Source organism: Nelumbo nucifera, chromosome 3 (assembly GCF_055504915.1).
Source record: "Nelumbo nucifera cultivar China Antique chromosome 3, China Antique-T2T, whole genome shotgun sequence".
NCBI classification, from domain to species: Eukaryota; Viridiplantae; Streptophyta; class Magnoliopsida; order Proteales; family Nelumbonaceae; genus Nelumbo; species Nelumbo nucifera.
The window spans coordinates 13,555,783-13,583,376 of NC_142651.1; the positions used below are offsets into that span (position 1 = coordinate 13,555,783).

A 27,594-nucleotide genomic window follows, 5' to 3' on the forward strand; every position below is an offset into this window, starting at 1 on the left:
TGATGCATTATGTAAACCTGGTTTCTTGTGCCTCTCGTATCAAACTACAACCAGCAACTTTCCTTAATCCTCTTTCCTTTATCATCTCCCTTATCCTTTCTACGCCCATCCACCTTCCTTGTCCAGCATATATATTTGAAAGAAGCACATAGGGAGTAGGGTTTCCAGGGTCCGACTCTGAAAGCTTTTCAGCCATTTCTTCACCCAGATTAGCATCCAAGTTACATGTGCAGGCACCAAGCAAGGATGCAAAGACAGAAACTGAGGGTTCTGGTATTTCCTGGATCAAGTCTCGAGCCTCATTGAGTCGCCCAGCTCGACCCAAAAGATCAACCATGCAACAGAAGTGCACAGTGGTTGGAATCAAACCGTAAACTGTACTCATCAGCCTAAAGAGTTTCCATGCTTCGTCAATGAGCCCAGAATGAGCACATGCAGATAAAAGACCAGCAAAAGTAGCCAAATTTGGTTGGACCCTCTCTTCTTCCATCCTGCTGAATATTTCGAATGCAGATTTATATTCCCCATTTCTTCCATACCCAGAGATCATCGCATTCCAAATTGCTGGATCTTTAGTTGTCTGTGCGCAATAAAAAATACGGAAGGCCCAAGAAGAATAACCACACTTCATATACATGTCAATGAGTGCAGTACAGATGAACTCGTCATCAATAAAACCAGTCCTAATAATGTGTCCATGGATCTCTTTCCCGCGTAGAAGAGCAGATAGAGCCGAACAAGCTGGTAGAAGGCTTGTAATTGATTTTAAACTGGGGGCTACCCCCTCTAGTTGCATTCTAGTGAAGAATCTAAAAGCTTCCTCCGCCTTACCTAGTTGTGAAAATCCACTGATCATTGAATTCCAAGTAGTCGAATCTGGTTCCAATCCATCCAATATTAACTGCTCAAATAGCTCAACAGCAGTCTCATACTGACCATTTAGCATTGTTCCTGATATCATGGAGTTCCACGCAACCAAGTTCCTATTTTCACCTAGCTCCTTGAATATTTCGTAGGCCGAGTTCCAACACCTGCATTTGGCATACATGTCTGCGAGTGTTGTTCCTACCATAACATCTGAACTGATATTGTGTTTCAAGATAAGGCCGTGAACCTGTCTACCAAGTCGGGCATCCAATAGAGAAGAAGACGCTGACAGAACAGAAACCCAGGTCACTGTACTAGCTTCTACTCTCGAAGATTCTCTCATTTCCTTAAACACGTTCAAGGCCATCCGAGTGAGACCATTCTGCAATAGCCCGGAGATGAGAGAGTTGTAGCTCACGACATTTTTATCTGGAATCAGTTTGAACACCCTCGTAGCTGAAATTAGTTCCTGGCAATTCCAATACATTGTCACAATTGCAGTGGCTACATAGACATCCCTCTCCACTCCCAACTTTACTGCAAAACCATGAACTTGCAGTCCATGGTCCAGGCGTTCACATGCAGGTAATACGCTGGCTATAGTAACAGAGTTAGGCTGGAACCCACGGGCACAAACCTGTTGGAAGGCCCACAGAGCCTCTTTAGAATTCCCATGTTGTGAGAAGCCAGAGATCGTGGCGTTGAACAAAGCTATATTTCGTTGGGCTATTTTGTTGAACAACTTGAGAGCATCCTCTAAAAGGTGAAACTTTATGTACATAGATATCAGAGCGGTGGCCGCATAAACATCCGTGTGAAAACCAGTTTTGAATACACGGGCATGGATCTCCCGTCCTTCTGAAGTTGCTTTGAGCTTGCCACAGGCTTTAAGGAGAGAAGCGAAAGTGAAGCTGTCAGGACGAAACGAGGAGGATTTCAATTGAGAGTATAAAGAGAGGGCTTCCCTATAGAATCCACCCGAGACCAGTTTTTTAATATCACTTCTCATCGTTATCGACTCTCATTCCTCAAGCTAGAACTGGGCACTGGTCAGCAATTCAGCATAACGGTTGCAGATTCGCAGACTATGAAATGAAACTGTTTGCAATAAAAATCATTTGTACAATGCTGTCAACCGTCAGATCTGTTTCGAGAATGTGGCATGGACCGTTGGTGTTAGGTGGGCCACACGGGGGATCATTACCCATTACTCGTCAGGATTCAGGATAGCTTTTATTCAATTCAATCGTGGTGCAAATTATTGGGATGTTTTAGTAATACGCAACTCAAAAAGGGTATGCTTTTCACCCAAAAACTAAAAAGGGGTGTTTTAGTTAATACTGTAAAGATTAAAGAATAAGAAGTAGGGCTGTTCACGGGTCGGGTTGGGTCGGTTTACTGCGGTTTTTCCAACCGGCCTGACTTGGTCGGGTTACCTGAAATAGAAACCGAAACCGACCCAATGTTAAGCAAAACCGACCTAATCGGTTTGAGTCGGGTTGGGTCGGTTTGGGTTCTAAGTTCATCCCTGTGATAAAATCTTGCTAATTTTAAAAACAGTCATAAATTGAACATCATTTTAGCAATCTCCTATGATAAAATTTAAATGAAAAGTTAATCACAAAAGTTGTTCATTAATCACTATTCACTAATCCAAAGTTTCTTGCAACCATTCAAAAACTAAGTGGCCTAATGAGCTTTGGAACTTCATGTTTGAACTAGGAACTAAGTTGGTTCAGTTCGGGTCGGTTTCGGTTTTCACACAAGAAAACCGAAACTGACCCGTGCTGATGAAAACCCGGTCGACTCGGGTTGGATCGGTTCGGGTTGGTCGGTTTGGTCGGGTTGGACCTTCTTATGAACAGCCCTAATAAGAGGTGTTTTAGTAATCGTGGGCTAGGCATTTGTTAAATTTTGAATGGGCCTGAATCCTAACCCAGACCCAATGTAATTGAAGTTTTTGAATTTGGGTAACCCAACTTGAACCGAAGGTCGTCTTGTCATCTGTCAATGCCCGCTTCTAGTGCCCTAGAGTGTCCATAACCCAACTTGAACCTGTTTCATTCCACACCTGGGTTTGATTATATATAGGGGTGTCAATTAGACTAGATTTGGTTCAATCCGATCCAGTCCAATGTGAGTCCATTACAAATGGACCTGGTCTAATCCAGTCCGATGAATATTTTGGACCGGTCCAGAGATTGTTCAATCTGTTCAAATTCCTGTTAATTTAGACTGGTTTCAACTCAAACCTGGTCCATTGGCACCTATGTTCTTATCTTCTATCAATTGACTAGATATTGGTTTAATCCAATATAAATTCATTATGGATGGACCAGGTCCAATCCAATATGTCATATTAGTCTGTCCAGTCCGTCCAAATTCAATATGTTTTATTGGTCCATCCAATCTGTCCAAATTGATTTTGATTTGGATGGAATCCAACCCAAAACCGGACCATTGACACCCCTAATTATATATGCTTGAGGTCTGATTCTATGTGGGCCATGCCAAGCATCTTGATTCTGGACAATGCCTATATAAACCAATGAAGTCAAATTAATGAAACTATTGTGAAATTAGAATCTTAATTTATATTCAAATCTACATAAATTTGTTCTCATACTCAAAATCACATTTACCCCCTTGTTAGAAATGTAAATGAGGTTACATAGTATTGTACATCGGGTACAATTCGGGTTAGCCCATCTACACTGTTTCGGGTCAGGCTCAGTCCATTCAAATTTTGACAAAAACCCAACCCAACTTACCCAAGTTGCACCCCTTTCTAAAATCATAGCTGCAAATGGATCGAATCGGGTTGAACCAAATTTACCCAAACCTAAATTTGATTTGCTAAACACTGATTTAAATCAAATCTTTCCATGAACAAAAAATGACCTTGATATTATATATCATGAATAAAATGAATTGGAAATAACATGTGTCAAATTTGTAACTTATGACTCTTCAATAAAAATAAAATATTTAAAATAGATCAATATGGAATAATAGTGAATCAAATAAATGGATCCATATTCGATTCCATTATATAAATAGTAAATGGATTAATCTTGGATCACCCCCTTAACCAAATCTCGAATCTAAAAAATGGATATAATTTGCAGCCCAGCATTGTGCCTGGCTTGACGTGGACATGGCCTAGGAAAGGATTGGACCAAAAAAAATGTCTGGGTCTGGAAACTTTTGGGCCAGCGGGTTGGGCAATGTGGACCCGGTTGGTTTTGATCATTCCTAACATAATGGCAATGCCTTATATTTGTGCTCATGAGCTCATGACACGTGGGCCACGAGTGTTTGCCAAGTGTGTGTTTTGGTGTACGAAGCAAAGTTTGATCAGCCTTTACATCTGATTGTATGTGCAAGATTGTCTGCAGCAAGCCATACGAAACAGATCCGGATGCTCCAAATAAACGACAAACTGTTAATCGAATGACGTAAAATTATACATGGTGTAAGTACATTTTGGCTGATATTGTGTTTACTTTATACTTTATTACTATAAAAGGAGGTTTCGTAGTCGCGTCATAATTACCCTGGCATTTCAACAAAGGAGCTCGAAGAGATACTATGGCTGACGATGAAACCGTAAGCGTATCTCTGCGAAGCACCAAACCCTAACTCTCCAGTTCTCTGTCCCTGCGTCGATCCTCCGCTATAGAAAGCTTTATCTGATCCGTTCGGCTTTCTATCCGATACATCAAGGATCTCTTTCTGTTAGTGATCGTGTAATTCATGTACGAATAACCAAAGCCGGTGGAAGAAAACCCTAGCCCTTTTTGATAGTCTGAAACCATCGAAGAGTCGGAGCTTCTTGCCGTGCTTGTTTACAGGTGAGTTATTATACTGATTGCTTTCTTCTTTATGTTCCAAATTTGTGGTCTGTTATTATATTGATTGATTGATTTCTTCTGTATATTCCAAATTTGTGTTGCTTGATTTAGTTTTAGGTTGAAGAACATAAGAATTTTCTATTTTCCTTTAGATTGTTTTGTTTGTTTGAATAAGGGAGAAATCCTAATTTGAGCTGCAGTTGTTTGAATAAACGATTGGCTTACATTAAATTGGGGATGAAGCCCTCGTTATTAGATCTTTGGGTTTCTGATTGTGTTGGTATTAGGTGAGTCTAATGGCTTTTAAGGATGTCACTGAACTTCACTTCATTTGCGGCAAATGTGTCCAACTCAATTGATATTATTTTCCAGAGTTGAAAATAAGATACAATCATGATTTATGCGGAAAAACAGTAATATCATTTTGTATTTCTTTCGTTTTAATTTGTCATACGTTTGAACTAGATTGGAGTGATTGTAAATGGCACGGTGCTGAGAATGAAGTTCATGCTTTAAACCTTTGTGGTGGGATTTTCTGGCTGTAAATTCTTGTCCCAGAATTCTGGGACATACAGAATTCTGTTTATTGTCCCACTTTGTGTTTGGTTTTGCTTCTTACTTACTCATTTGGTTGTATTTGCACCATTGAGCTAGGGCTTTTTTTATACTATCTTTTAGATTTTCAGTTAATATAATTCGATTCCTAGACCAAAGAAACTGCTTTGATTGTACATCCTAGTAATTGGTCTATTTCAGAGAGGACAATCTCTGAGTTTAGGATTCTTTTGGTTGACTTCTGGTTGAAATCTATAGGCAGTGACGATGTCTACTCCTGCAAGGAAGAGATTGATGAGGGATTTCAAGAGGTTGCAACAAGATCCTCCTGCGGGCATCAGCGGGGCACCTCAAGATAACAATATAATGCTTTGGAATGCTGTTATATTTGGGTAACCATTTCTATCCATTTTTTTTTTGTGGTTTTCTGACGCACCTTTGGGATTACTATCTGGTTGTGTCTTACCAATGTATTTGTCTTGGTTTTGCATTTCAGACCTGATGACACTCCTTGGGATGGAGGTGAGTCAATTCTTGAACCCCAATATTTGACTTGATGTGGGTGTTATATCATGTGGCAAATGGGTCAATTCCTTTTATCAAATAAGCTTCATGAATGGTTGTCTTGGTTTCAGATGATAATCTCTCTATATTCTTTATCAGAACATCAATTGATTGCTACTATTTGGTTCAAAAGTAATTCATTATGGCTTAATGTTTTATATTGATCCCACCATTGGCATAATTTTGATAGTATATGTGGTTGTCTTCCCAATCATTGTTCTTACAAGACCTTTCAATTCTAATCTGCATACTCTAATTATGCGGGATATTTTGTAGGCACCCCCACCAATGGCACAACAGTTGTTTTTATGAGACCTTTGAGTCACAGCCTCTGTACTCTAGTATCTTATTTGGATGTAGTCTATGGATGGAATATTTACACCTTTTCCATGATCATGATCAAGGAGTGCATTAGCATCTTTGGGGGAGAACTACAAATCAAAGGCCATCTGGGAGCCCATACTGGAGAAGGTAGATAGAAAATTAGCATCTTGGAAGACCAAGTACTTGTCCAAAGGAGGAAAAGTCACTCTGATTAAAAGTGTGTTGTCATCCCTTCCGGTATTCTATTTATCTTTATTTCCAATCCCAGCCAAGTGGGTGGCAGCGTCGGAAAAGATAATGAGAAACTTTTTGTGGAGAGTGCATATGGAACCCCCAGTTTAGAATGGACAGTGCATATGGAACCCCCAATTTAGAGGAACCTGAACGGCTGGGAAGTGCTGTCACTGATGAGCTTGCTCCAGATTCTTTATGATTCAGAAATGTCTGGTCTAGGGGAAGACAAAAGTTAGAGAAGTCGAGTGGCTTTTCTGTAAGATCCGTTTTCAAATCTGTCGCAAGGGAAGAGACCACACCATATCCAAGTGACAGGATTTGGATTAAAGTTGTCCCTTCTAAACTGGCCTTCTTTGTCTGGTCAGCAGTGCTGGACAAGATCCTAACAAAGCAGAATCTGGTCAGAAGAGGTCTACAAATGACAGATTTGGATTGCCTCTTATGCAATGGTAATGTGGAGTCTTCTGGTCACTTACTGATTCAATGTGAATTTACTCATTGGATCTGGTTAAGGGTAGTATGTGTGTTTGATGTATTATGGTGCTTCCCAGCTGAAGTGAAGGGTCTCATTGAGGCATGGCATCTAGAAGGTTTAAGTAGAGCTGGAAACGTAGCATGGAGTGTACTTCCTTCAGCAGTTTTATGGGCTGTGTGGAGTGAAAGAAACAGGAGACTGTTTGAAGGGATTCAAGCTTCAAAGCAAGAAATCCTATGTAAAATTCTGGGGATGGCTCATTCTTGGTTGGCAGTTCACCCTTTGTTTAGAAATAGACATCCTAGTTCTTTCTTTGATTCGGATTTTCTTTTTTGTAAGGAAAAGTTAGTTGTTTTCTGGGTTTTGGGCTGTAGGGAGCAGATTGTATATCCTCTGTTCAGTTTATCATTGTACAGGGGCTCTTTGTTGGCCTTTTGATTTAATGAAATACTTTACATTGCAGTTCAAAAAAAAAGGGGTGCATTAGTGTGTAAGTCCTTTCCACCCAAGTACTGTTGGGAAGCCCCCAGTACTTAACAGCCATGGGAGTATTTGTCACAAAGTGAAAGTTCAGGGGGTCTTTGCAATTTACCCTTTGGTTTATACATTGTTTGATCATAGACATGGTGGGATAGCATAGCAGGGTTCATGTAGAAAACCTCATAGTTGGGGACTTGGGGTAAGGCCTAGCTGAGTTGTGTTGGAAGTTTATGAGTTGCATAGGAAATATTCTTTTCGGTGCTTTTTTTTTTTGAAAGAAAGAATTTTCTGTGCATTGTGGCATGAAGATTACTACATCCATGTTAGAACTGGATGCCTTATTTAACTATACATGCAAAGGAGTATCTTTATGTTACTAATACCCTCATACACGGAAACCATGGTCTGGAATGATTCTGTTGAATTACATACTGTATACCACATTGTTGTATGATATGCTACTACATGGTATATACTAATTACTAACAGTTCTTATGATCATTTTTGGGCATTTACTAAAACACCCCTATAGTTTGCAACCATTTTACTTAATCGACCTGGTATTAGACGGAAGTGGAAAATGACAGTTTTCACCATAACATCTGTTTGAAGAAATTTAATCAAACGAAAATAAAAATGGAAATGTTGTTCTTGCCCTTGGCAAAGTGCATGGAAACTCTTCTACCACATAGACAAAAAGATGAAGAAGAGACATCACAATGAGGTCACACGTTCTAATTAATGTTTTAAAATGTGGAGGCGTGACACAAAAGAGAAAGTTTTCCACTACCTAGAGGCATGGGGCGTAGTTCAGAATGTAAGAGGCGTAAGCCTCCCGAACGCCTCCTTAAGAGGAAGGGGAGGAGGAGGAAGAAGGGGGGGAGGGGGGAGGAAGGAATGGAAGGAAGATCTCATTTTTCTTTATTTTTAATAAAAATATTTTATTTTTGGAAGAATGTAGATGCATAACACTAGCTGAAATGGAACCCCCAGCCCACCTTCTTTCTCCTTCTCTTCTCTTCCCTTCCCTTCCCTTTTTTTTCTTCTCTTTCTTTATTTTTCTTTCCCTTCCCTTTCTTTTCTTTTTATCTTTTTTTTTCTGTCTTTTTATATGAGGTGTGTGTGAGGTGCATTAGGCATAACACCTCTAGCATGCCTCATGAGGTGCCAACGCCTCTGTCATATGCCTTGGGCCGTTTTGGGGGTGCCTTGCCTGGAGGCATGCCTCGAGGCATACGCCTCCCATGCCCTTTAAAAGACTGGTTCTAATTGATGCAAGCCAACTGTAGCTTGTAAACATGGACCATGAGAAGCAGAAAATCACCATGATTGGCATCTCTTCTTCATCTTAAGTCAGGGTGTATGATAATTACTCTCTAAATCTATTATCATCAAACAAAATATGGAGCTAAAAGATGGCACCTGATGTAAAGCTTCAATCTAACACATCAAACATCTTCTCCAACCAAGTTCTGTTGTGGAAGGGAGGGTTTTCTTCCTTGAAGCTTGATATGAAGTGCTAGGGGTACTTTTGGGATAAACAACCATGGGCCCATGCCTTAAAACATTTCCAACTCGGTTTAGGTGGTCATGTGACCATTTTCAGGTGACAATATAAATGGTTCTTAACGGAAGGTCAATTAAGTAAACTGGTTTCCGACCACATGAGGGTGTTTTAGTAAAACACGATCTATAGGGTAGGTCTTAGTAAATTGCACATCTTTTTTCTTAATGGCAGAGTAATTGAAAGTGGATTTATTGAAGTTTGTAGATTGATGTATTTGTTTTTCATTTTGCTGATATCTGTTTAGTTATAGGAATTTGATCCTTTTATGTTTGCTTGTGGCACGCCATTTTACTTAACTACATTTGTTGACATCTTGCCTTGCTTGACTCTTCAGGTACGTTTAAGTTGACACTTCAGTTTACAGAGGACTATCCAAATAAGCCACCAACTGTGCGATTTGTTTCTCGCATGTTCCATCCAAACAGTAAGCAGAGAGAAAACTATACACCACATTACCTCTGATTCTGATATTACAATTTATAGTTAGGATCACTATATTATCATTTTTCCCATCCTAGTCTCTGTTCTCAACCTGTCATAGAGCCACAAATTGCATTCTCTTAATTGTATTTTTTGTACTGTAATTTCCCCCACCTTTTCATAAGTTTGCTGTCTTTAAAAAAGATACTGAAATTTCTTCGGGTGTCTTGGGTTCAAGTTTACCTATTTATATAGAACACACTTGTGCTTTTGATAAATGCTGGTTTATATGCTTCCCATATGTAGTGTATCTTCCTTCTCTTCCAGTGAAAATTTATCTGCATTGGTTTAGCATATGTTATTTGTTCGCCTTATGCAACTCATAACTTTCTTTTGGTTCATCAATTTTACCAGTTTATGCCGATGGGAGTATTTGCTTGGATATTCTACAGAACCAGTGGAGTCCAATATATGATGTTGCAGCCATACTTACATCTATCCAGGTTCACCTGATTCTTCCTTTATTCTATGGTGACTGTTTACACTATACCATTTTCTACAAGACTACAACTAATGGGGAGTGATTCAATGAGGAATTATTTACACCATGGTTTTCTACAAGATTTCACTACCTATGGTTTAATGGAATTTTATCTTCCACTAATCACAAAAGAAAAGGAATTTGATCTCCAAAACCCCTGTTTCTTCTTTTTATCATACTGAATTTTGAGTAGAAATAGAAAACAATGCCATTGAAATTGTCCTTGCCTTTGCTGAGGATGGAGTGTAGAATCAAAATCTTGGCATGTTAGTAGGCTGTCTTTATTGCTATTAGTGTACTAGTATGTCATAAAAGAATCTTGTTGGTGGTTGTGGGTTGGTGGGTGCTGGAGATGGGGGGTGGAGGATGTTTACAAAAACATCCTCAGCTGGCTACTGAAAAATTCTTTTAGATTATATTGTTCATGAAGGTAAACTTTGCTTAAGGAGCTTAGCAGGACCAATTTCGGGATGGAGTGAGTGCTTTCAAGTTTAAAAATTGTAAGAACATCCTTGTAAGTAATGGCAGAGAGTTCTATTAATAAGAAGGTGGGAAAATGATTGCCACAACTTGTAGGATATCTTAAGTTTCTGAAATTTTGGGGAAGCTGCACAGTTTTGGCTTGCTTTTCTTCTTTTGTGATAAATTTATTCTCATGTTCCCAAAGAAAGGGCTGGTCGTTTTCATAGAAAAGAAACATACCTGTTGAATCCTAACTGTCCTATGACCATCTTGTCATTGTTCTACATGATGGCAAGCCGGACTTGTTGGTAAACAGAGGCAATTGAGCCTCATGAATAGCTTGGCAATTCGGAGCTTTCTGTGGCGAAGGAATAGAAGAAAATTTGAAAGAAAAAAAAAATCTGTAATGATTGAATAAATTCTATATTGAGAGATTTCTTCATTTCTTTTTTTTTTTGTCTTACTCTTTATTATCCCTGTTGACCATGGGTATTCTTGTCTTTTTATCTCATTAGTAATTGACATAATAAAGGAAGAATGGAGGCAGCACACGACTCCCCCCCGGTTCTCTTCCCTCCTGAAACTGTCTTCTTACTTTTTTCTCTCTAGACTCTTTTCTTCGTTCTTTATTCAGGTCAGATTATTTTCTACTTTTGTTAGACAATTTTTAAGCCATTTGACCCATGTAAAGAGTGTAGGCTTTTATTCTCTTCCCTCCTGAAACTGTCTTCTCACCTATTTCTCTCTCTTGACTCATTTCTTTCTTTCTTCTGCTAGAATACATTCAGATCAGATCAGATTGAGCTGGGTTTTTTGTTTACTTGATTTAGTTGGGGGTCTCTTGTTTTTATTCCAGGGAGACCAGTTTTTTGTTGGCTTTTCTGTATAGTTTCTGGCTGTACATGGAGCTTCTGTGAACTATGATTGTTTACAGTTATACTCATTAATACAATTACCTTACTTTTTCTCAAAAAAAATCAGATCAGATTATTTCTACTTTTGTTAGGCAATTTTTTTAGCCATTTGATATTTGATTTAATAAAACTACTTTCATTCATAAAAAAAAAGCCATTTGACCGTGTAAAGAGGTTCTGTAGGCCATGTACAGGGCCTTGGTGTATATGCAGAAGACATCTGTATAAATAATTAGATATTATTTTCTTCAATTAGGTTGTCTTCATCCAAGTAAGATCTTAAGTGTCTTTTTTAATGCATATGCAGTATGTACAGCGCATGTACAGGGCCTTGATGCAGATGGTCATGCTTTTGTAATCTTTTTTTTATTTTGGAAATATATTATATTACCCGTTCAAAAAACAAGTCTTTTTAATGCATCAGTCCACATGACATAACTAAGCCGTTGTTTCTGATTGTAGTCGTTGCTCTGTGATCCAAACCCAAACTCACCTGCAAACTCAGAAGCGGCACGGATGTTTAGCGAGAACAAGCGCGAGTACAACAGGAGAGTACGTGAAATTGTTGAGCAGAGCTGGACGGCTGACTAATATTCTCCTGGTTAGGGTGCTTTGGATGTTTTCAAAAGCTTGGGATATGTTGAGTAATTGTGACACTTATAAACCATTGTATTGCAAACTCCCTTTAACTTCAATGTTAATTGTATGTTGGCTTCTTTTATGAGGATGTTAGGCCACTTTATGTTGATTTCTAGTAAACTTCGCACATTGCATGTCCTGGAAAGTTCATGTACATACTACATAGCACTCCCCTGTATTAACTTGCTTCGGTTTATGAATTAAATGCATCAAGATGATGAATTGATGATCATGATTGATTGTGTGCTCAGTAAAATTGTTAGCTGAATGATGAGTAGAGGAGAGATATGGTGGATATGTTGGTGGTGAACCACTGCAACTTGTAGGATGGTCTCTATGTTTCCAGTTTCCTATGTGCAACAACAACCTTCTGAACCCTAATTCCATGATCCATTCATGCTTTGATAAAAGATAACTAAGAACATGCATTAGGACCAGTGTGCCTAATATCCTCTTAATATGTTTGCTTGCTCACCAAAGCTCTGAGAGCCTTTTATTTGCCTCGAGGGTGTGGCACAAAGGTTGTTCGTAGAATCATGAAAGAAATATGATTTACATCACATTAGCTATTTGAAGTAATGTAATTGAAGAAAAAAAAATGTAGGTTTTACATGAAAATGTTTTATATGTTTGATTTTATTTTTAAATTTTCGTTTGAATATATTTTAATATGTTTGCTTGTTCACCAAAGCTCTAAGAGCCTTTTATTTGCCTCGAGGGTGTGGCACAAAGGTTGTTCGTAGAATCATGAAAGAAATATGATTTACATCACATTAGCTACTTGAAGTAATGTAATTGAGAAAAAAATGTAGGTTTTACATGAAAATGTTTTATATGTTTGATTTTATTTTTAAATTTTCATTTGAATATATTTTACATGTTCTTTTTATATTTTAATTTTAGATAATAGGTTTTTTAAACCTTAATTTTAAAATTTATATTTATATTTTTTATTAATATTATGTTTAATCTTTTATTTTTGATTTTTTTGCAGTTTTTTTAGTTTTTTGGATTTTTTATTTTTAGCTTTTTTCTGCATTTTTGTGCCTTGTTTCAAAAAGGCACATGCCTTGTCTTGCACCTTTTTTGTGCCTTGTGCTTGGTTTGGGGCACCTTGGAGGCTCAATTCCCCTAATAGCTTATGTCAAAAAAAAAAAAAAGTGGAACGAAAAAAGAACTCGAGATTCTAAAATCTTGGGAAAATTTTAGGGATTCTAGCTGATAAGGGCAACTTTGGGCCCTAATATCAATAAAAAATAATCTTTTTAATATAATTTCTATAATGGATTAACTTTTTATTTAAAATATCAAAAAGGGGCAAAAACATTGTTCATCTTCTTCTCCCTTAAACCACCGAACAAATCTCTCCACCTCTATCTCTCTCTCTCTCTCCCCCTTCTTCAGATACCTCTACCCTTTTGTTGTTCTTGAATTTCGATTTGTTTTCTTTGTAATCCATTAGGAGTGCATTCCTCTGCTTGATTTTCTAGAGAAACCAGCACTGAATCTGGCTAGCCCATTCCTTTACTTTTTGATTCTCCATCTCCAAGCTTCCCACCCCTCTGGTAAGCAAGTCGAATGGTGGCTCTTTGCTCGACCCAACTGATCTTCCCTCAAAGAAGCTCCATCAGTGGTGAAATTACGCCAAATTTCACTTCTTCTGCCTGATTTTCTAGAGAAGCCAACATTGAATCTGGCTAGCCCATTCCTCTGCTTTTCGATTCTCCATTTCCAATCTTCCCACCCCTCTAGTAAGCAAGTCAAACGACGGCCCTTTGCTTGACCCAACTAAACTTCCCTCAAAGAAGCTCCATTAGTGGTGAAATTACGCCAGATTTCACAACTTCCTCTGCGGACCTTGTTCATAGTGTAGGAATCGATGACGTGAGTGGCATAGTAGGAATGTAAATATTCTGGTACTTGAAGCAACTTTGGACGCCATTAAAGCTTAAAAATCAGGATCGGGGGAGATCTGTTCGATGGTTTAAAGGAGGATAGGAGATGAATAGTCTTTCTGCCCCTATTTGATTTTTTTTTTAAAATGTTGACCTATTTTAATAATTATTTTAAAAATATTGTTCTTATTGATATTAGGGCCCAAAAGTTGCCCTTATCGGCTATAATCCCAAAATTTTATTCTGACCTAGGGGTGGCAACGAGACGAGCTTTTCACAAGCTGCTCGAGCTCGGTTCAACTCGGTTTCAGTCGAGCTTGAGCCTAATTCAGTGGCTTGATTATTAAACGAGCCAAGGTTGAGCCTAGTAGAGTTCAGCTTGTGAGGCTCGCGAGTTGGCTCAAATATATATATATATATATATATATATATATATATATATATATAATAAAAATATTATAATTATTAATTATTATAATTAATTTTTTAAATATAAAATAAAAAATTTTTATATATAATTTTCATTTTTATAAAATATTTTATAATAAAATATTTTTATAAAATATAAAACTAGCCGAGCCGGGCCGAACTCGAGCTTATGAACTTTTGACTTGAGCCAAGCTCAAGCTCAAGGCTCTGGCTCGAACCGAGCTCAAACCTTGTAGAATAGTCTCGAGCGAAGCTCGAGCCTGATTCTATTCGGCTCGGCTTGGCTCGAATCCACCCCTATTCTGACCTATGAACCTATGATGCTAATAAAGCATTTTTGTTGAGAAATGAGAACAATAACTAAAGGAAAGGAGAACGAAGGCACAAGACAGCCCTCAGCCCGCTGGCCAAGGTAGAAATAACCAAATCCCTCCTCCCAAATAGATTGGATCATTTGGATGCATGGTTTCTTCATCGGGTTTGACATTAAGTAGAGATTTAAACTTTAAGGACACCTGGCCACCTTCTGGTCTCAGTCCCTGCCAGCCCAGCCCAGCCTTTTCTGCCTACATGTCCTCCTTATTGTCCTTGACCTCGTTGTGATGGCAGTAGTAGCAGAGACTTGCGGTGAAGGCGTTTGCAAGGGTTGAAGCTTTTCAATGTCGTAGATGAGAGGAGGAACGGCGGGTTTGGACTTGAAGCGGATGAAAGATCGAAATCGAATTAGGAAATGAGGATTCCAATTTAGAGGTGTTCATACTTCGGTTATTTTTTCAAATTAAACCAATAGTATTAGTTTTTGGAAAGCGGGTAATTAAAATTGAACCGAAGTCAATCAATTAACCGGTTGATTGGCTCGGTTAATCACTGATTCAATTTATTGGTTTGTTGGGTTTTTTATAATATATATTATAAATAAATATATAAATATATAATCAAAAAATAGAAATATATATATAATATCTAATATATAAATATATGCATATCGGTTGATTTGATTAATCATTGGTTTTTTATATTGATTAACTGAAATCAAACTGATACCTTCAATTTTTCGAGAATACCAAACGGAAATTAAACTAATCAGTTTGATTAACAGGAATTTTCGATTCAGTCTCATTGTTTGATTTTTTGTTTTTGGTTTTTCTTCCCTAAGAACTACGACTATATTTGACCAAAAAAGGAATTTATATCAGAACCTAAAAGTATCATCGCACAGTTTGTTTTATTGTAAAAAAGGCAAGAATTTTCCATTTTGATATATTTCAGTTATAACTCTGCCCTTTTAAGGCCAATACTTCCTAGTTCCTACTGTAAATGTGACCTATACAAAAAATAAGACAGACCTGGCAATTGGGTTGGGTGGGTCGGGTTAGGGTTGGGTTACTGTATTTCGGGCTGATTTTGGGTTGGGTTATCAAATGTTAGACCCTAATCCTAAATGTTTGGGTTAGGGTTGACCCATGGGTCAATTAGGGTCATCCCAAAAAATAACTGAAATTTAAAAAATAAAGAAAAACTACATGGAAATGCCAAAATTAAAGGAATTAGCCTTAAAATTTCAAATATAAAATAAAAAAGCTTGAACACTTAACAATTTAAAGAGTAAAGACTAATAGAAAAAATTAAAGAGTGTAAACTTCATAAATAGTCCCAATTAGACTTGACAATCAGGTCAGCGGGTTGACCCATGACCCAACCCAACCCCTTTTTTTGTTGGGTCAGGTTGGGTCAATCTCACATTCGGGTAGCTAAATACAACGTTTTTGAACTGCTGTTGACTCGGACGGCCCGAGAATCGTCTAGGCAACCGATTCAGTTTTACCGAAAACCGGTGGTCAAAACGGTTCCATTTCTGAATCGTTTTTTAAAACGTTGGCTAAATATGAGACCCTAACCCTGTTTTTTCGGGTTGAATTGGGTTGGGTTCACGTGTTGGATCAACCTTTTGCCAGGTCTAAAAATACCCACCTTAAGTAAAGAAAGAAGTGAGGTCGGTTAAAAATTTTGATCTATTGTCTCCATTTTTTTCTATTATTTCTCTCGTTTATAAGTTAAACTCTTACAGTAAAGGGAAAAAAATCAACATAAGAAAAAGTGATAATCAAGCATGATTTGTCGTACCAAACAAATGGGTGTCCTAATCGGTTTTACATTTTGAACCTAGTGATGAAAACCAATGTCTTTTTTTTTTTTCTTATAATGATCATTTTAAAAATTAATAATAATCATTTTAAACTGTTATGGTTTGACCTATGGTTTTAAAAAACGATTAAAAAATGGAATCATTCTGGCCATCGGTTTCTGGGTTGACAGTTTGATCATCTGGTTCGAATGGATGATTCGTTTTGGCAGCAAAATTAAAAATAAAAAACAGCCAAAACCATTGAACGGGTTGATGGGTTGACGGTTCGATCACCCGGATCAATAGGTCGTTGGCCGATTCAACGATTTTTGGCAAAAGATCGGGTTTAGAGTAAAACGGAACCATTGTTTCTAGGCCAAATGGTCTGACTGTCCTAGTTAACGGTGGTTCAAAAACCCTGGTTTTTTCGAAAAATAGCTTTAAAATGGTTTTTTCGAAAAAATGCTTTTTAGGTATTTGTTTGGTCATCCGCATTTTTATTCAAAATAATTTCTTCCAAATGTAAAAAAGTTACATGGATGGGTTTTTTCCTGCATTTTTAAACGGAGTTTTTGTTTAGAAATTTTCTATCAAACACAATTTGACCAGCTTTTGGCCTCTCTAACGCAAAATAAAGCAAAAGGTACAAAAAGCCCGTTGAAAAAATATGGGATAAAACCATTGTTTGATTTAAAGTTTATCAAATAAATAATAATAATAATTAAAAATATTTTTATTTATGTGCGTTGTTTTCACACCTGGGCATTCAAGAAAACGAAATGCTTATGTGGTGTATTTTAAGGTGAAGTGGAAAATAACTTTATATGCACCTAATATTTTTTAATTAGAATGACAAATAGGGGGCTGAACGGGGTATCATAGTAGGGAAGCCGTCTAATGACCTAGGCTGTTATTTTCATCCGGCCAAAGTTTTTCCCTTATCTCAACTTTCAAATTTATGATCGATTGGGTGGGTTGGGGTTTCTTAAAATTGGGTTGGGCAGTAATCGGGTTCTGCCCAACCCGATTTGTCTGTATGCCATGTCAAGTTGATCAGTTTATTTATTTACACGGAAAGAGAAGATATATTAGAATAGATGCCTGATGGTGAGTAATGAGTCTATTGACCATTTTTTGGACTCAAAACAACATCGTTTGATTGGACGGTTAGATCTGATTCTCGCAAAAAGCAGGCAGAGTTCATGATAGACTGGCAATCGGGTTGGGTGGGTCGGGTTCTGATTGGGCCGTGGTTCTTTTGGATTGATTTCAGGTTGAGTCGAGTTTCGGGTTGGTCGGCAAATTCTGGGCCCTAACCCTAAATGTTTCGGTTAGGGTCGACCATAGGTCAATTCGGATCAATCTACAAAAAAATATAAAAAAAAAAACATGAAAATGTCAAAATTAAAGAAAATAACCTAGAACTTCAAAAAAAAATTGAAAATTCAAAAATTGGAAGAATAGAAAATAAAGACGAAAGACTAAATAGTAGAGATTAAATGGTGAAAATTGTTTAACAATATATAAATAATTCTAATTAGACCTGACGATCGGGTCATCAAGATTGACCCTGACTCAAGCTGACCCAACCCAAAAAAAATCAAATTGGGTCAGATCATTCTATAGACCCCAACCTTATTTTTTCGGATTGATTCGTATCAGATAGATCAATTTTTTGCCAGGTCTTTATTCATGATCAATCCATACATGGTCGAAGACTTGGATTAGGGAATAGCCACCATATATATATAACGTATAAAGAATGAAAAGTAAGGAATGAGAATCAAAGCTCCAACTAGAGGTGGCAATTGGACAGGTTGGATTGGGTTTGGTTTGGTTTAGGTTGAGTTTCAACCTAATTCATCTAATCCGCCAACTCATTAATGACCCAATTAGATAGAATTAAATGGGTTGGGTTCAACCCAAACCCACCTGAACCCAATCCAACCCATTTAGATAAAATAATGAAAATTACACAAAAATAATAGAAATTAAACAAAAACACAAAAATGCATAAAATTAATAGAAATTACATGAAAATTTGAAAAAACAAAAACTGCAACTTTCATTTTGTCCATTCTATACATGTGAAAAAACAGTATTGCAAAATAAATATAACAAAATTATTGAAAAACACAAAATGAAGAAAAATAACAAAAGTTACAGAAAAATTTAGAAAACCATTAAAGACTAGGAATTGCAAAAAAAAAATAATAAGTTATTAATAAAGAACAAAAATGCAGAAAATAGCGTAAATTATAAAAAAATATAAACATGATAAAAAATTTTATGCCCAAAACAATCTCACTTGCATAACTATTTCCCATACTCCATTGCAGATGAATTAGCACACGCTAGAAGGACATTCACATCATGAGAGTAATTGGGATTTACCTCTGATTCCACCCTTAACATCTCAAACTCAGAGCTCACAAAAATGCACAGATATCATAGCTAGTAGTCCAAGAAGCAAATCCTTCGTTTTGGTATTCTTTCGAACAACACATCCTCAATTTGCATTGCTCCATTTTCATTTAACTTTCTATCAAAGCATTCCATGATGAAACACTTTTCACATGCATATTGTCAAACAGTTTATGAGCATTGCCTTGTTTACCACATTTTACGTGTACATCAATCAATGAAGTCCCAGCATACAAATCATATTCCAATCCAATTCTTAAGCTCTTTCATAAATGCATTTTCCAATCAGCAGTCATATAATTCTGCAAAACACTTGAAATTTATCATAAGAGTTCTTCCTTGGTACTTAATCGAGTATAGGCATAAATGGTTGAATTATCATGGTTTTCAAAACCGGACCGGATGGTCGGACTGGAAAACTGGGAATCAATCAGGTGATTGGTTCTGATTTTCCCAAAAACTGGATTTTTGCTAAAAAAACGTTGATTTGGTCAGTTAATCGTTGATTCAGGTGGTTGAACCGTTTGAACCATTCAACGGTTTTGACCATTTTTTATTTTATTTTAATTTTATTTTATTTTTTTATCAGAACAGACCGTCCATTCAGTTCAAACGGTCAGACCATTCAACCCAGAAATCAAACCCCTAACTAGTTTGTTATCTGAATCGGTTTTAAAAACCTTGTGAATTATAGAGTGATGTTGGTAAAGAAACTTGACTAAGGATTGTTTCTGTAGAGATCGTATCATTGTGGCTATCATTCATTGCAATTTTTGTACTAAGGAATGCATTCCATTGGAACCCACTGAAGGCCATTCCTAGTTTCAGAAAGTGGTATCGGTTAAGAATTGGAAAGTAGTGCATAAGATACCTGAGAGAGAGAGAGAAATTAATGGTTGCCAGCTGGATAAGCATGCCCCAACCCACCCAATTCATCAAATGTCCTCTTATTGGGTTACCCAACCCGCTATGACCCAAGACAAAATGGATACAACCCAATCCATTAATTAATGGGTGGGTTTGACGGATTAACGGATTGGGTTGAAAAATCGTCAGCCCTATTAACGACTGGTCTCTCAATAAGTAAATAACCCTTTGTATTTAGGAATGGCAACGGAGTGGGTTAGGGGTGGGGATTATATTCCCTATTCTCGATCCTGATTTTGTAATAAATCTCTATTCTCGATCCTGATTTTGTAATAAATCTCTATTCTCGATTCTGATCTCTGTCAAAGATAAAAGTTGTTCTCTATCCCCGATTTCCAATAGGGACAGGTTCCTTATAGGGACTTGAACCTCTGAAATTTTTTAACTAACGGTATTTTTTGAAAAATAATTTACTTAAAATAGATAAAACATTAAAATATTAAATAAATTTTGTTATACAAATAACATAAATAATAATATATATTTAATATATATATATATATATAATCGAGGGGGCGGGGCGGGGACCTCATTCCCCATCCCTATCGCCACCGTGCCAAAGCAATTCCCATAACGGAGTCGGGGAAGTTGGGTATCCTTGGGGAGAAAATTACCATCCTTATCTATATTAAGGTACGTAGATGATATAGAATAAAGTCTGCAGCGAAAAAAAAAATACAATGGAATAAAGTCAATTGGCCGGGTTCGTCCATTCTTTTTTTTTTCTAACCTGTTTCTTGGCATGATGAACTTGGGGTGTTAACGACCAGTAGTAGTATTTCTAGCAAATTGCCCCATGCTCCAATGCTCCAAATGGTCGAGATCGGGTTAGCTGAACGCATTGACCCAACCCGCCGATTATTGGATGGGTTGTGTTCAGGTTGGAATCTTACTCACCAAATTTATGAACAGACAGACACACAGAACCCCCACTATTGTAATATACCCTAGCACACAGATTACATATGCAAATTATACATAAAAGCCATTTTATAATAGACATTTTACAATAAACAATTTTCGTATTATCCTCTCTTAAAATTTTCACATAATTACAAGTTTGATACATTGGGTTCAGGTTGGACCAATCTAACCCATGTTGCATCATCAGGGAGGAGAGAGAGAGGGGGGGAATGTTTAGAGAGAAAGAAAAAAAGCAAAATCTCATATCTATGTCTATATTATATATAAGGGATACTTGCCTTGGATTCTAATAAAAGTTCAATCCAAATATCATAAACTATATATAATTAATACTTGTAGAGCACATGCTCTTACTCTAATTGACTATAAAACAAATATTGATTCATCGGTGTACTTAATTTTCTAATATATATTATATTAAAATATAACATATATAATATATTTATTCATCAATTCTATTCTATTATATATGTATATACATAACATTCTTATTATATATGCGGGATTTCTATGGTTAATGATAAAATTTAGAGGGGTGTTCAAATGTTTGACCCAATGTTGACCCAACTTAAGAAAATTTAATTTTTTTAGGGTTTAAGGTTTTTTTCTTTTCTTTTTTGGGTAAAAGGTTCAAAGGTTAGTTTAGTGCTACCAAATGCAACTTGAGTATGAGCTCTTAATTACTGAATGACATGTAAAATGACTCTTTTACCATTTTACTCTTAAGGCTCAGTTTGGAAGGAGTACAAATACAAATTTGTAGAGTACAAAACTTTATATTTTATATGTATTTGTACTGTACATATTTGTATTTATAATCCTTCCAAACTGAGCCTAAATATTCTATTATATGATTATGTTTGCAGAAAGGCTTAGTTTGAGATGAGTACAAATACAAATATGTACAGTACAAAACTTTGTATATGATATTTCTATATTCCTCCCAAACCGAGCAGCCTTGTAAGGAGAATATGTTGTCTCCAAACGTATTTGTAATCATTATGAGGAGTCATTTAATCATTTATTTTCTTGAGGTGTTATGGCCTCTAAAACTTGGAATTATTTAAGCACTCTACTAACATTCCCATCCATATTTTGGACCAAGTTATCCATTGGTGGAATGCTTATAAGGACTCTCAACTAAGCCACACCATTAGCATTCAGTCTGGATCAGGTAGTCACAGCATTGTAAGCATGTTTGATGAGCACTTAGAAAAATTTTTGACATCTGTCCCTTAAAATACCCCCAGCCTACCCTTGAAAAAGATTAAAAACAACTTTTGACCGTTGTCAAAATATTTATCAAGTGCTTATTGAACGTGCTTACTATGTTGTGCCTAGTAGATCTGGTCCCATTAGTACTATCCCTTCAATAATTCTTTAGATAATTTAGAAAAAAAATGTGTAAAAGAACCTATGGTGTTATGGGCTCTCCTGCTCATAAAAAGAATCAAGAGGTGGCTCGTTTTTGAGATCCTATTGAAGACTTTGAAAAGGAATTGTAGATGGGTAAAGTGGAATCGTCCAACTCAATTTGCTCTTAAACTAAATGTGGATTGTGCATGCAAGGCAACCCCAATTGATGAGGGGTAATTTGGTCCTCCAATGATGTCATGACATGTGTCAATGTAGAACAGTAGAGTGACATCTCAGCACCATGTAAATAGACCCCATGAGCACTTTAGACACTTCACAACCGCCCTAACAACCTCGGCGTAAGAGGTGACCTACTTCCACCGGTCTTACTCGACTCCGATTAACGACTTGCTTGACGTGCCAAGCGACCTCCCCCTTAAGTGGACTATCGCCTCCAAATTCTCCGAGACTACGACGCCACGTCGGAAGAGCCTGTTATCACCCTGCTCACTTCGGGCGGGATTGTATAAACGTTGCCCTTTACGCAAAGTCCTCCCGCTTCGCAATTCTCTAGCTCTCTTGCCTTCTTGCAAACAACTACCAACTCGCTAACTTAAGCATCGAAATGCCCACCCCTGGTCAAGCTACCCAGACACTCTAATATCTGTCTTCTTGCAGCTTGACCGAGCGACCTACTCAGTCCGACCTCTAAGCTGTCTACCATTAGAGAGCACTAGACCGCACATCATTACCAATGAAGGAGGAGGTGTGGGTATTCTCAAAAATGCTTATGACACTTCTTTTTGCTTTTCAGAGCTTGATTTAGGCTGAGTTTCATGCTTCATATGATACCATTAATCTTAAATTTCTTAATCATTAATGGCATTGCATGGAATTAAAGGTTGAAAGTGATAACATAATTTTTGTTAATATTATGCTATTGTAAGAAAGGTTTTAAAAACCAACCTAGAAATTGAACCGCTTTGGCCACCAATTTTCGGGTTAGTGATCCAGTCGTTCAGTTGAATGGTTCAAGTAGTTTGACCCTTAGATTGGAATGTTAGAGTAAAAATGCATGCATGCATGCATGCATGCATACATACATACATACATACATACATACATGCATACATACATACATGCATACATACATAGCCCGGCCCGACCTATAGATTAAAGTTAAAAAACCCTAGTCGAACCCCTCTTCTCTTTCACCTCTTTCCAGTCGAACCTCTCTTCTCTTCAGTCTTCACATCCTCCTCAGTCCTCAGTCCTCACACTCTCAGGCAGCCACACAACCGACGAGGCGGCGAACATTCACCGTTCCTCTTCTCACTTTCTCTCTCTTTCTTTTTCTCTCTCTCTCTCTCTTTCTCAGACGCGAACTGATCACTGTTGAAATCGTAGCTTACAAATCTCAGACACCGCGAACTCAGCTTACAGTCACCGACGAGGCAGTGAATATAGGCACCGGCGGCGGCGGTGAGTTCTCTCTCTCTCTCTTTCTTTCTTTCTCAGACGCGAACTGATCACTGTTGAAATCGTAGCTTACAATCACCACGAACTCGGGCTTCGGGCCTAACAAATTTCCATTCATAAAGAGTAAAAGCCCGACCCGAGCCTGGCCCATGAACAAGTCTAATCATGACAACGACGATGATGATGGTAGTGGCTTTTCTCCTCGGCCATTTCAGATCCCTCTCTTTCTCTGTTCTCATATCTGACGTATGAGATTTTGCTTCTCTCTCAAATCTCAATGATCTCATATCTAAGATATTGTCTAAGTCCTTCCCCCATCTCTCAATCTCATTTTTTTTTGTTAATAATCTTTCTTAAAAAATTAAATAATTTTTTTATTAAACTATAAACCATTGCTCGGGTCAATAGTTCTTTGACCAATTCAATGTTTTTTTTTTTCAAAAAATAGTCTAATCTAAAACCAGACCCAAAACATGATTGGTTCCTAAGTCAAACAGTTCAACCATCCAATCCGATCAAGTTTTCAAAATAGTGGTTGTAAGTTGTACTACTGTCCATGGAATTCTACATATATTCTTTGAAAGAGTTGAAAGATTAATTGTGTAGCACAAGATATGCACCTCATTGTGAGCTTCGGGAAAATAACTCACTTGGGCTAGAAATGGAGTTGCCACCCATCAGTTATAGAAATGGAGGTGATGGGACCTCCAAGAATGATTTTCAAAAATTGCTTTGTTTTAATAGCGACTCCAATAACCCGAGGCTAGGGTGATCATTTCAGCCCGGCCCGGTCCGCACAAGCCTGGCCCAGGAATTCCAAACTCGGGCCTGGGTTTTGTGTTCAAGCCCAGCCCGGGCCTGGGCCCACATTAGGCCCACAAATTTTAGGGCCGTGCTTGGGCTTAATACTTCAAGCACGGCTCGGGCTCGGCGTGCATAAATTTAAACTTACACATTTTGTGTATAATGTATACATATGTATACATGTTATTTTATATTATATTATATATTTTATATATAAATATTATAACATGACATGTATAATTTATATTATATGTGATATTTTATATTATATAATATATAAAATAAACGTTTATATGCATGTTATGTTATTTAATATAAAATATTATAGATATGTAATGTTTTATATATGAAAGACATTGACCCAATGTTGACCCAACTTAAGAAAATTTAATTTTTTTAGGGTTTAAGGTTTTTTTCTTTTCTTTTTTGGGTAAAAGGTTCAAAGGTTAGTTTAGTGCTACCAAATGCAACTTGAGTATGAGCTCTTAATTACTGAATGACATGTAAAATGACTCTTTTACCATTTTACTCTTAAGGCTCAGTTTGGAAGGAGTACAAATACAAATTTGTAGAGTACAAAACTTTATATTTTATATGTATTTGTACTGTACATATTTGTATTTATAATCCTTCCAAACTGAGCCTAAATATTCTATTATATGATTATGTTTGCAGAAAGGCTTAGTTTGAGATGAGTACAAATACAAATATGTACAGTACAAAACTTTGTATATGATATTTCTATATTCCTCCCAAACCGAGCAGCCTTGTAAGGAGAATATGTTGTCTCCAAACGTATTTGTAATCATTATGAGGAGTCATTTAATCATTTATTTTCTTGAGGTGTTATGGCCTCTAAAACTTGGAATTATTTAAGCACTCTACTAACATTCCCATCCATATTTTGGACCAAGTTATCCATTGGTGGAATGCTTATAAGGACTCTCAACTAAGCCACACCATTAGCATTCAGTCTGGATCAGGTAGTCACAGCATTGTAAGCATGTTTGATGAGCACTTAGAAAAATTTTTGACATCTGTCCCTTAAAATACCCCCAGCCTACCCTTGAAAAAGATTAAAAACAACTTTTGACCGTTGTCAAAATATTTATCAAGTGCTTATTGAACGTGCTTACTATGTTGTGCCTAGTAGATCTGGTCCCATTAGTACTATCCCTTCAATAATTCTTTAGATAATTTAGAAAAAAAATGTGTAAAAGAACCTATGGTGTTATGGGCTCTCCTGCTCATAAAAAGAATCAAGAGGTGGCTCGTTTTTGAGATCCTATTGAAGACTTTGAAAAGGAATTGTAGATGGGTAAAGTGGAATCGTCCAACTCAATTTGCTCTTAAACTAAATGTGGATTGTGCATGCAAGGCAACCCCAATTGATGAGGGGTAATTTGGTCCTCCAATGATGTCATGACATGTGTCAATGTAGAACAGTAGAGTGACATCTCAGCACCATGTAAATAGACCCCATGAGCACTTTAGACACTTCACAACCGCCCTAACAACCTCGGCGTAAGAGGTGACCTACTTCCACCGGTCTTACTCGACTCCGATTAACGACTTGCTTGACGTGCCAAGCGACCTCCCCCTTAAGTGGACTATCGCCTCCAAATTCTCCGAGACTACGACGCCACGTCGGAAGAGCCTGTTATCACCCTGCTCACTTCGGGCGGGATTGTATAAACGTTGCCCTTTACGCAAAGTCCTCCCGCTTCGCAATTCTCTAGCTCTCTTGCCTTCTTGCAAACAACTACCAACTCGCTAACTTAAGCATCGAAATGCCCACCCCTGGTCAAGCTACCCAGACACTCTAATATCTGTCTTCTTGCAGCTTGACCGAGCGACCTACTCAGTCCGACCTCTAAGCTGTCTACCATTAGAGAGCACTAGACCGCACATCATTACCAATGAAGGAGGAGGTGTGGGTATTCTCAAAAATGCTTATGACACTTCTTTTTGCTTTTCAGAGCTTGATTTAGGCTGAGTTTCATGCTTCATATGATACCATTAATCTTAAATTTCTTAATCATTAATGGCATTGCATGGAATTAAAGGTTGAAAGTGATAACATAATTTTTGTTAATATTATGCTATTGTAAGAAAGGTTTTAAAAACCAACCTAGAAATTGAACCGCTTTGGCCACCAATTTTCGGGTTAGTGATCCAGTCGTTCAGTTGAATGGTTCAAGTAGTTTGACCCTTAGATTGGAATGTTAGAGTAAAAATGCATGCATGCATGCATGCATGCATACATACATACATACATACATACATGCATACATACATACATGCATACATACATAGCCCGGCCCGACCTATAGATTAAAGTTAAAAAACCCTAGTCGAACCCCTCTTCTCTTTCACCTCTTTCCAGTCGAACCTCTCTTCTCTTCAGTCTTCACATCCTCCTCAGTCCTCAGTCCTCACACTCTCAGGCAGCCACACAACCGACGAGGCGGCGAACATTCACCGTTCCTCTTCTCACTTTCTCTCTCTTTCTTTTTCTCTCTCTCTCTCTCTCTTTCTCAGACGCGAACTGATCACTGTTGAAATCGTAGCTTACAAATCTCAGACACCGCGAACTCAGCTTACAGTCACCGACGAGGCAGTGAATATAGGCACCGGCGGCGGCGGTGAGTTCTCTCTCTCTCTCTTTCTTTCTTTCTCAGACGCGAACTGATCACTGTTGAAATCGTAGCTTACAATCACCACGAACTCGGGCTTCGGGCCTAACAAATTTCCATTCATAAAGAGTAAAAGCCCGGCCCGAGCCCGGCCCATGAACAAGTCTAATCATGACAACGACGATGATGATGGTAGTGGCTTTTCTCCTCGGCCATTTCAGATCCCTCTCTTTCTCTGTTCTCATATCTGACGTATGAGATTTTGCTTCTCTCTCTCAAATCTCAATGATCTCATATCTAAGATATTGTCTAAGTCCTTCCCCCATCTCTCAATCTCATTTTTTTTTGTTAATAATCTTTCTTAAAAAATTAAATAATTTTTTTATTAAACTATAAACCATTGCTCGGGTCAATAGTTCTTTGACCAATTCAATGTTTTTTTTTTCAAAAAATAGTCTAATCTAAAACCAGACCCAAAACATGATTGGTTCCTAAGTCAAACAGTTCAACCATCCAATCCGATCAAGTTTTCAAAATAGTGGTTGTAAGTTGTACTACTGTCCATGGAATTCTACATATATTCTTTGAAAGAGTTGAAAGATTAATTGTGTAGCACAAGATATGCACCTCATTGTGAGCTTCGGGAAAATAACTCACTTGGGCTAGAAATGGAGTTGCCACCCATCAGTTATAGAAATG

General features: G+C 37.5%; 2 protein-coding genes across 3 annotated transcripts; one reads left to right on the forward strand and one right to left on the reverse strand.

Annotated features, from left to right (window-relative positions):
* Nucleotides 1–7: 7 nt before the first annotated feature.
* On the reverse strand, nucleotides 8–2,024 carry LOC104596965 (Pentatricopeptide repeat (PPR) superfamily protein). Its single transcript, XM_010258309.3, has one exon. It carries the CDS (start codon nucleotides 1,874–1,876, stop codon nucleotides 8–10), a length of 1,869 nt encoding a protein of 622 aa, XP_010256611.1. The 5' UTR covers nucleotides 1,877–2,024.
* Nucleotides 2,025–4,404: 2,380 nt separating this feature from the next.
* Nucleotides 4,405–12,128, forward strand: LOC104596973 (ubiquitin-conjugating enzyme E2 2-like). 2 transcript variants are annotated; one of them, XM_010258319.3, is made up of 6 exons: nucleotides 4,405–4,721; nucleotides 5,535–5,668; nucleotides 5,773–5,798; nucleotides 9,255–9,344; nucleotides 9,755–9,843; nucleotides 11,720–12,128. In XM_010258319.3, the coding sequence occupies exons 2-6, from the start codon at nucleotides 5,544–5,546 to the stop codon at nucleotides 11,846–11,848; spliced, it is 459 nt and encodes a 152-aa protein (XP_010256621.1). In that variant the 5' UTR covers nucleotides 4,405–4,721; nucleotides 5,535–5,543; the 3' UTR covers nucleotides 11,849–12,128.
* Nucleotides 12,129–27,594: the final 15,466 nt, after the last annotated feature.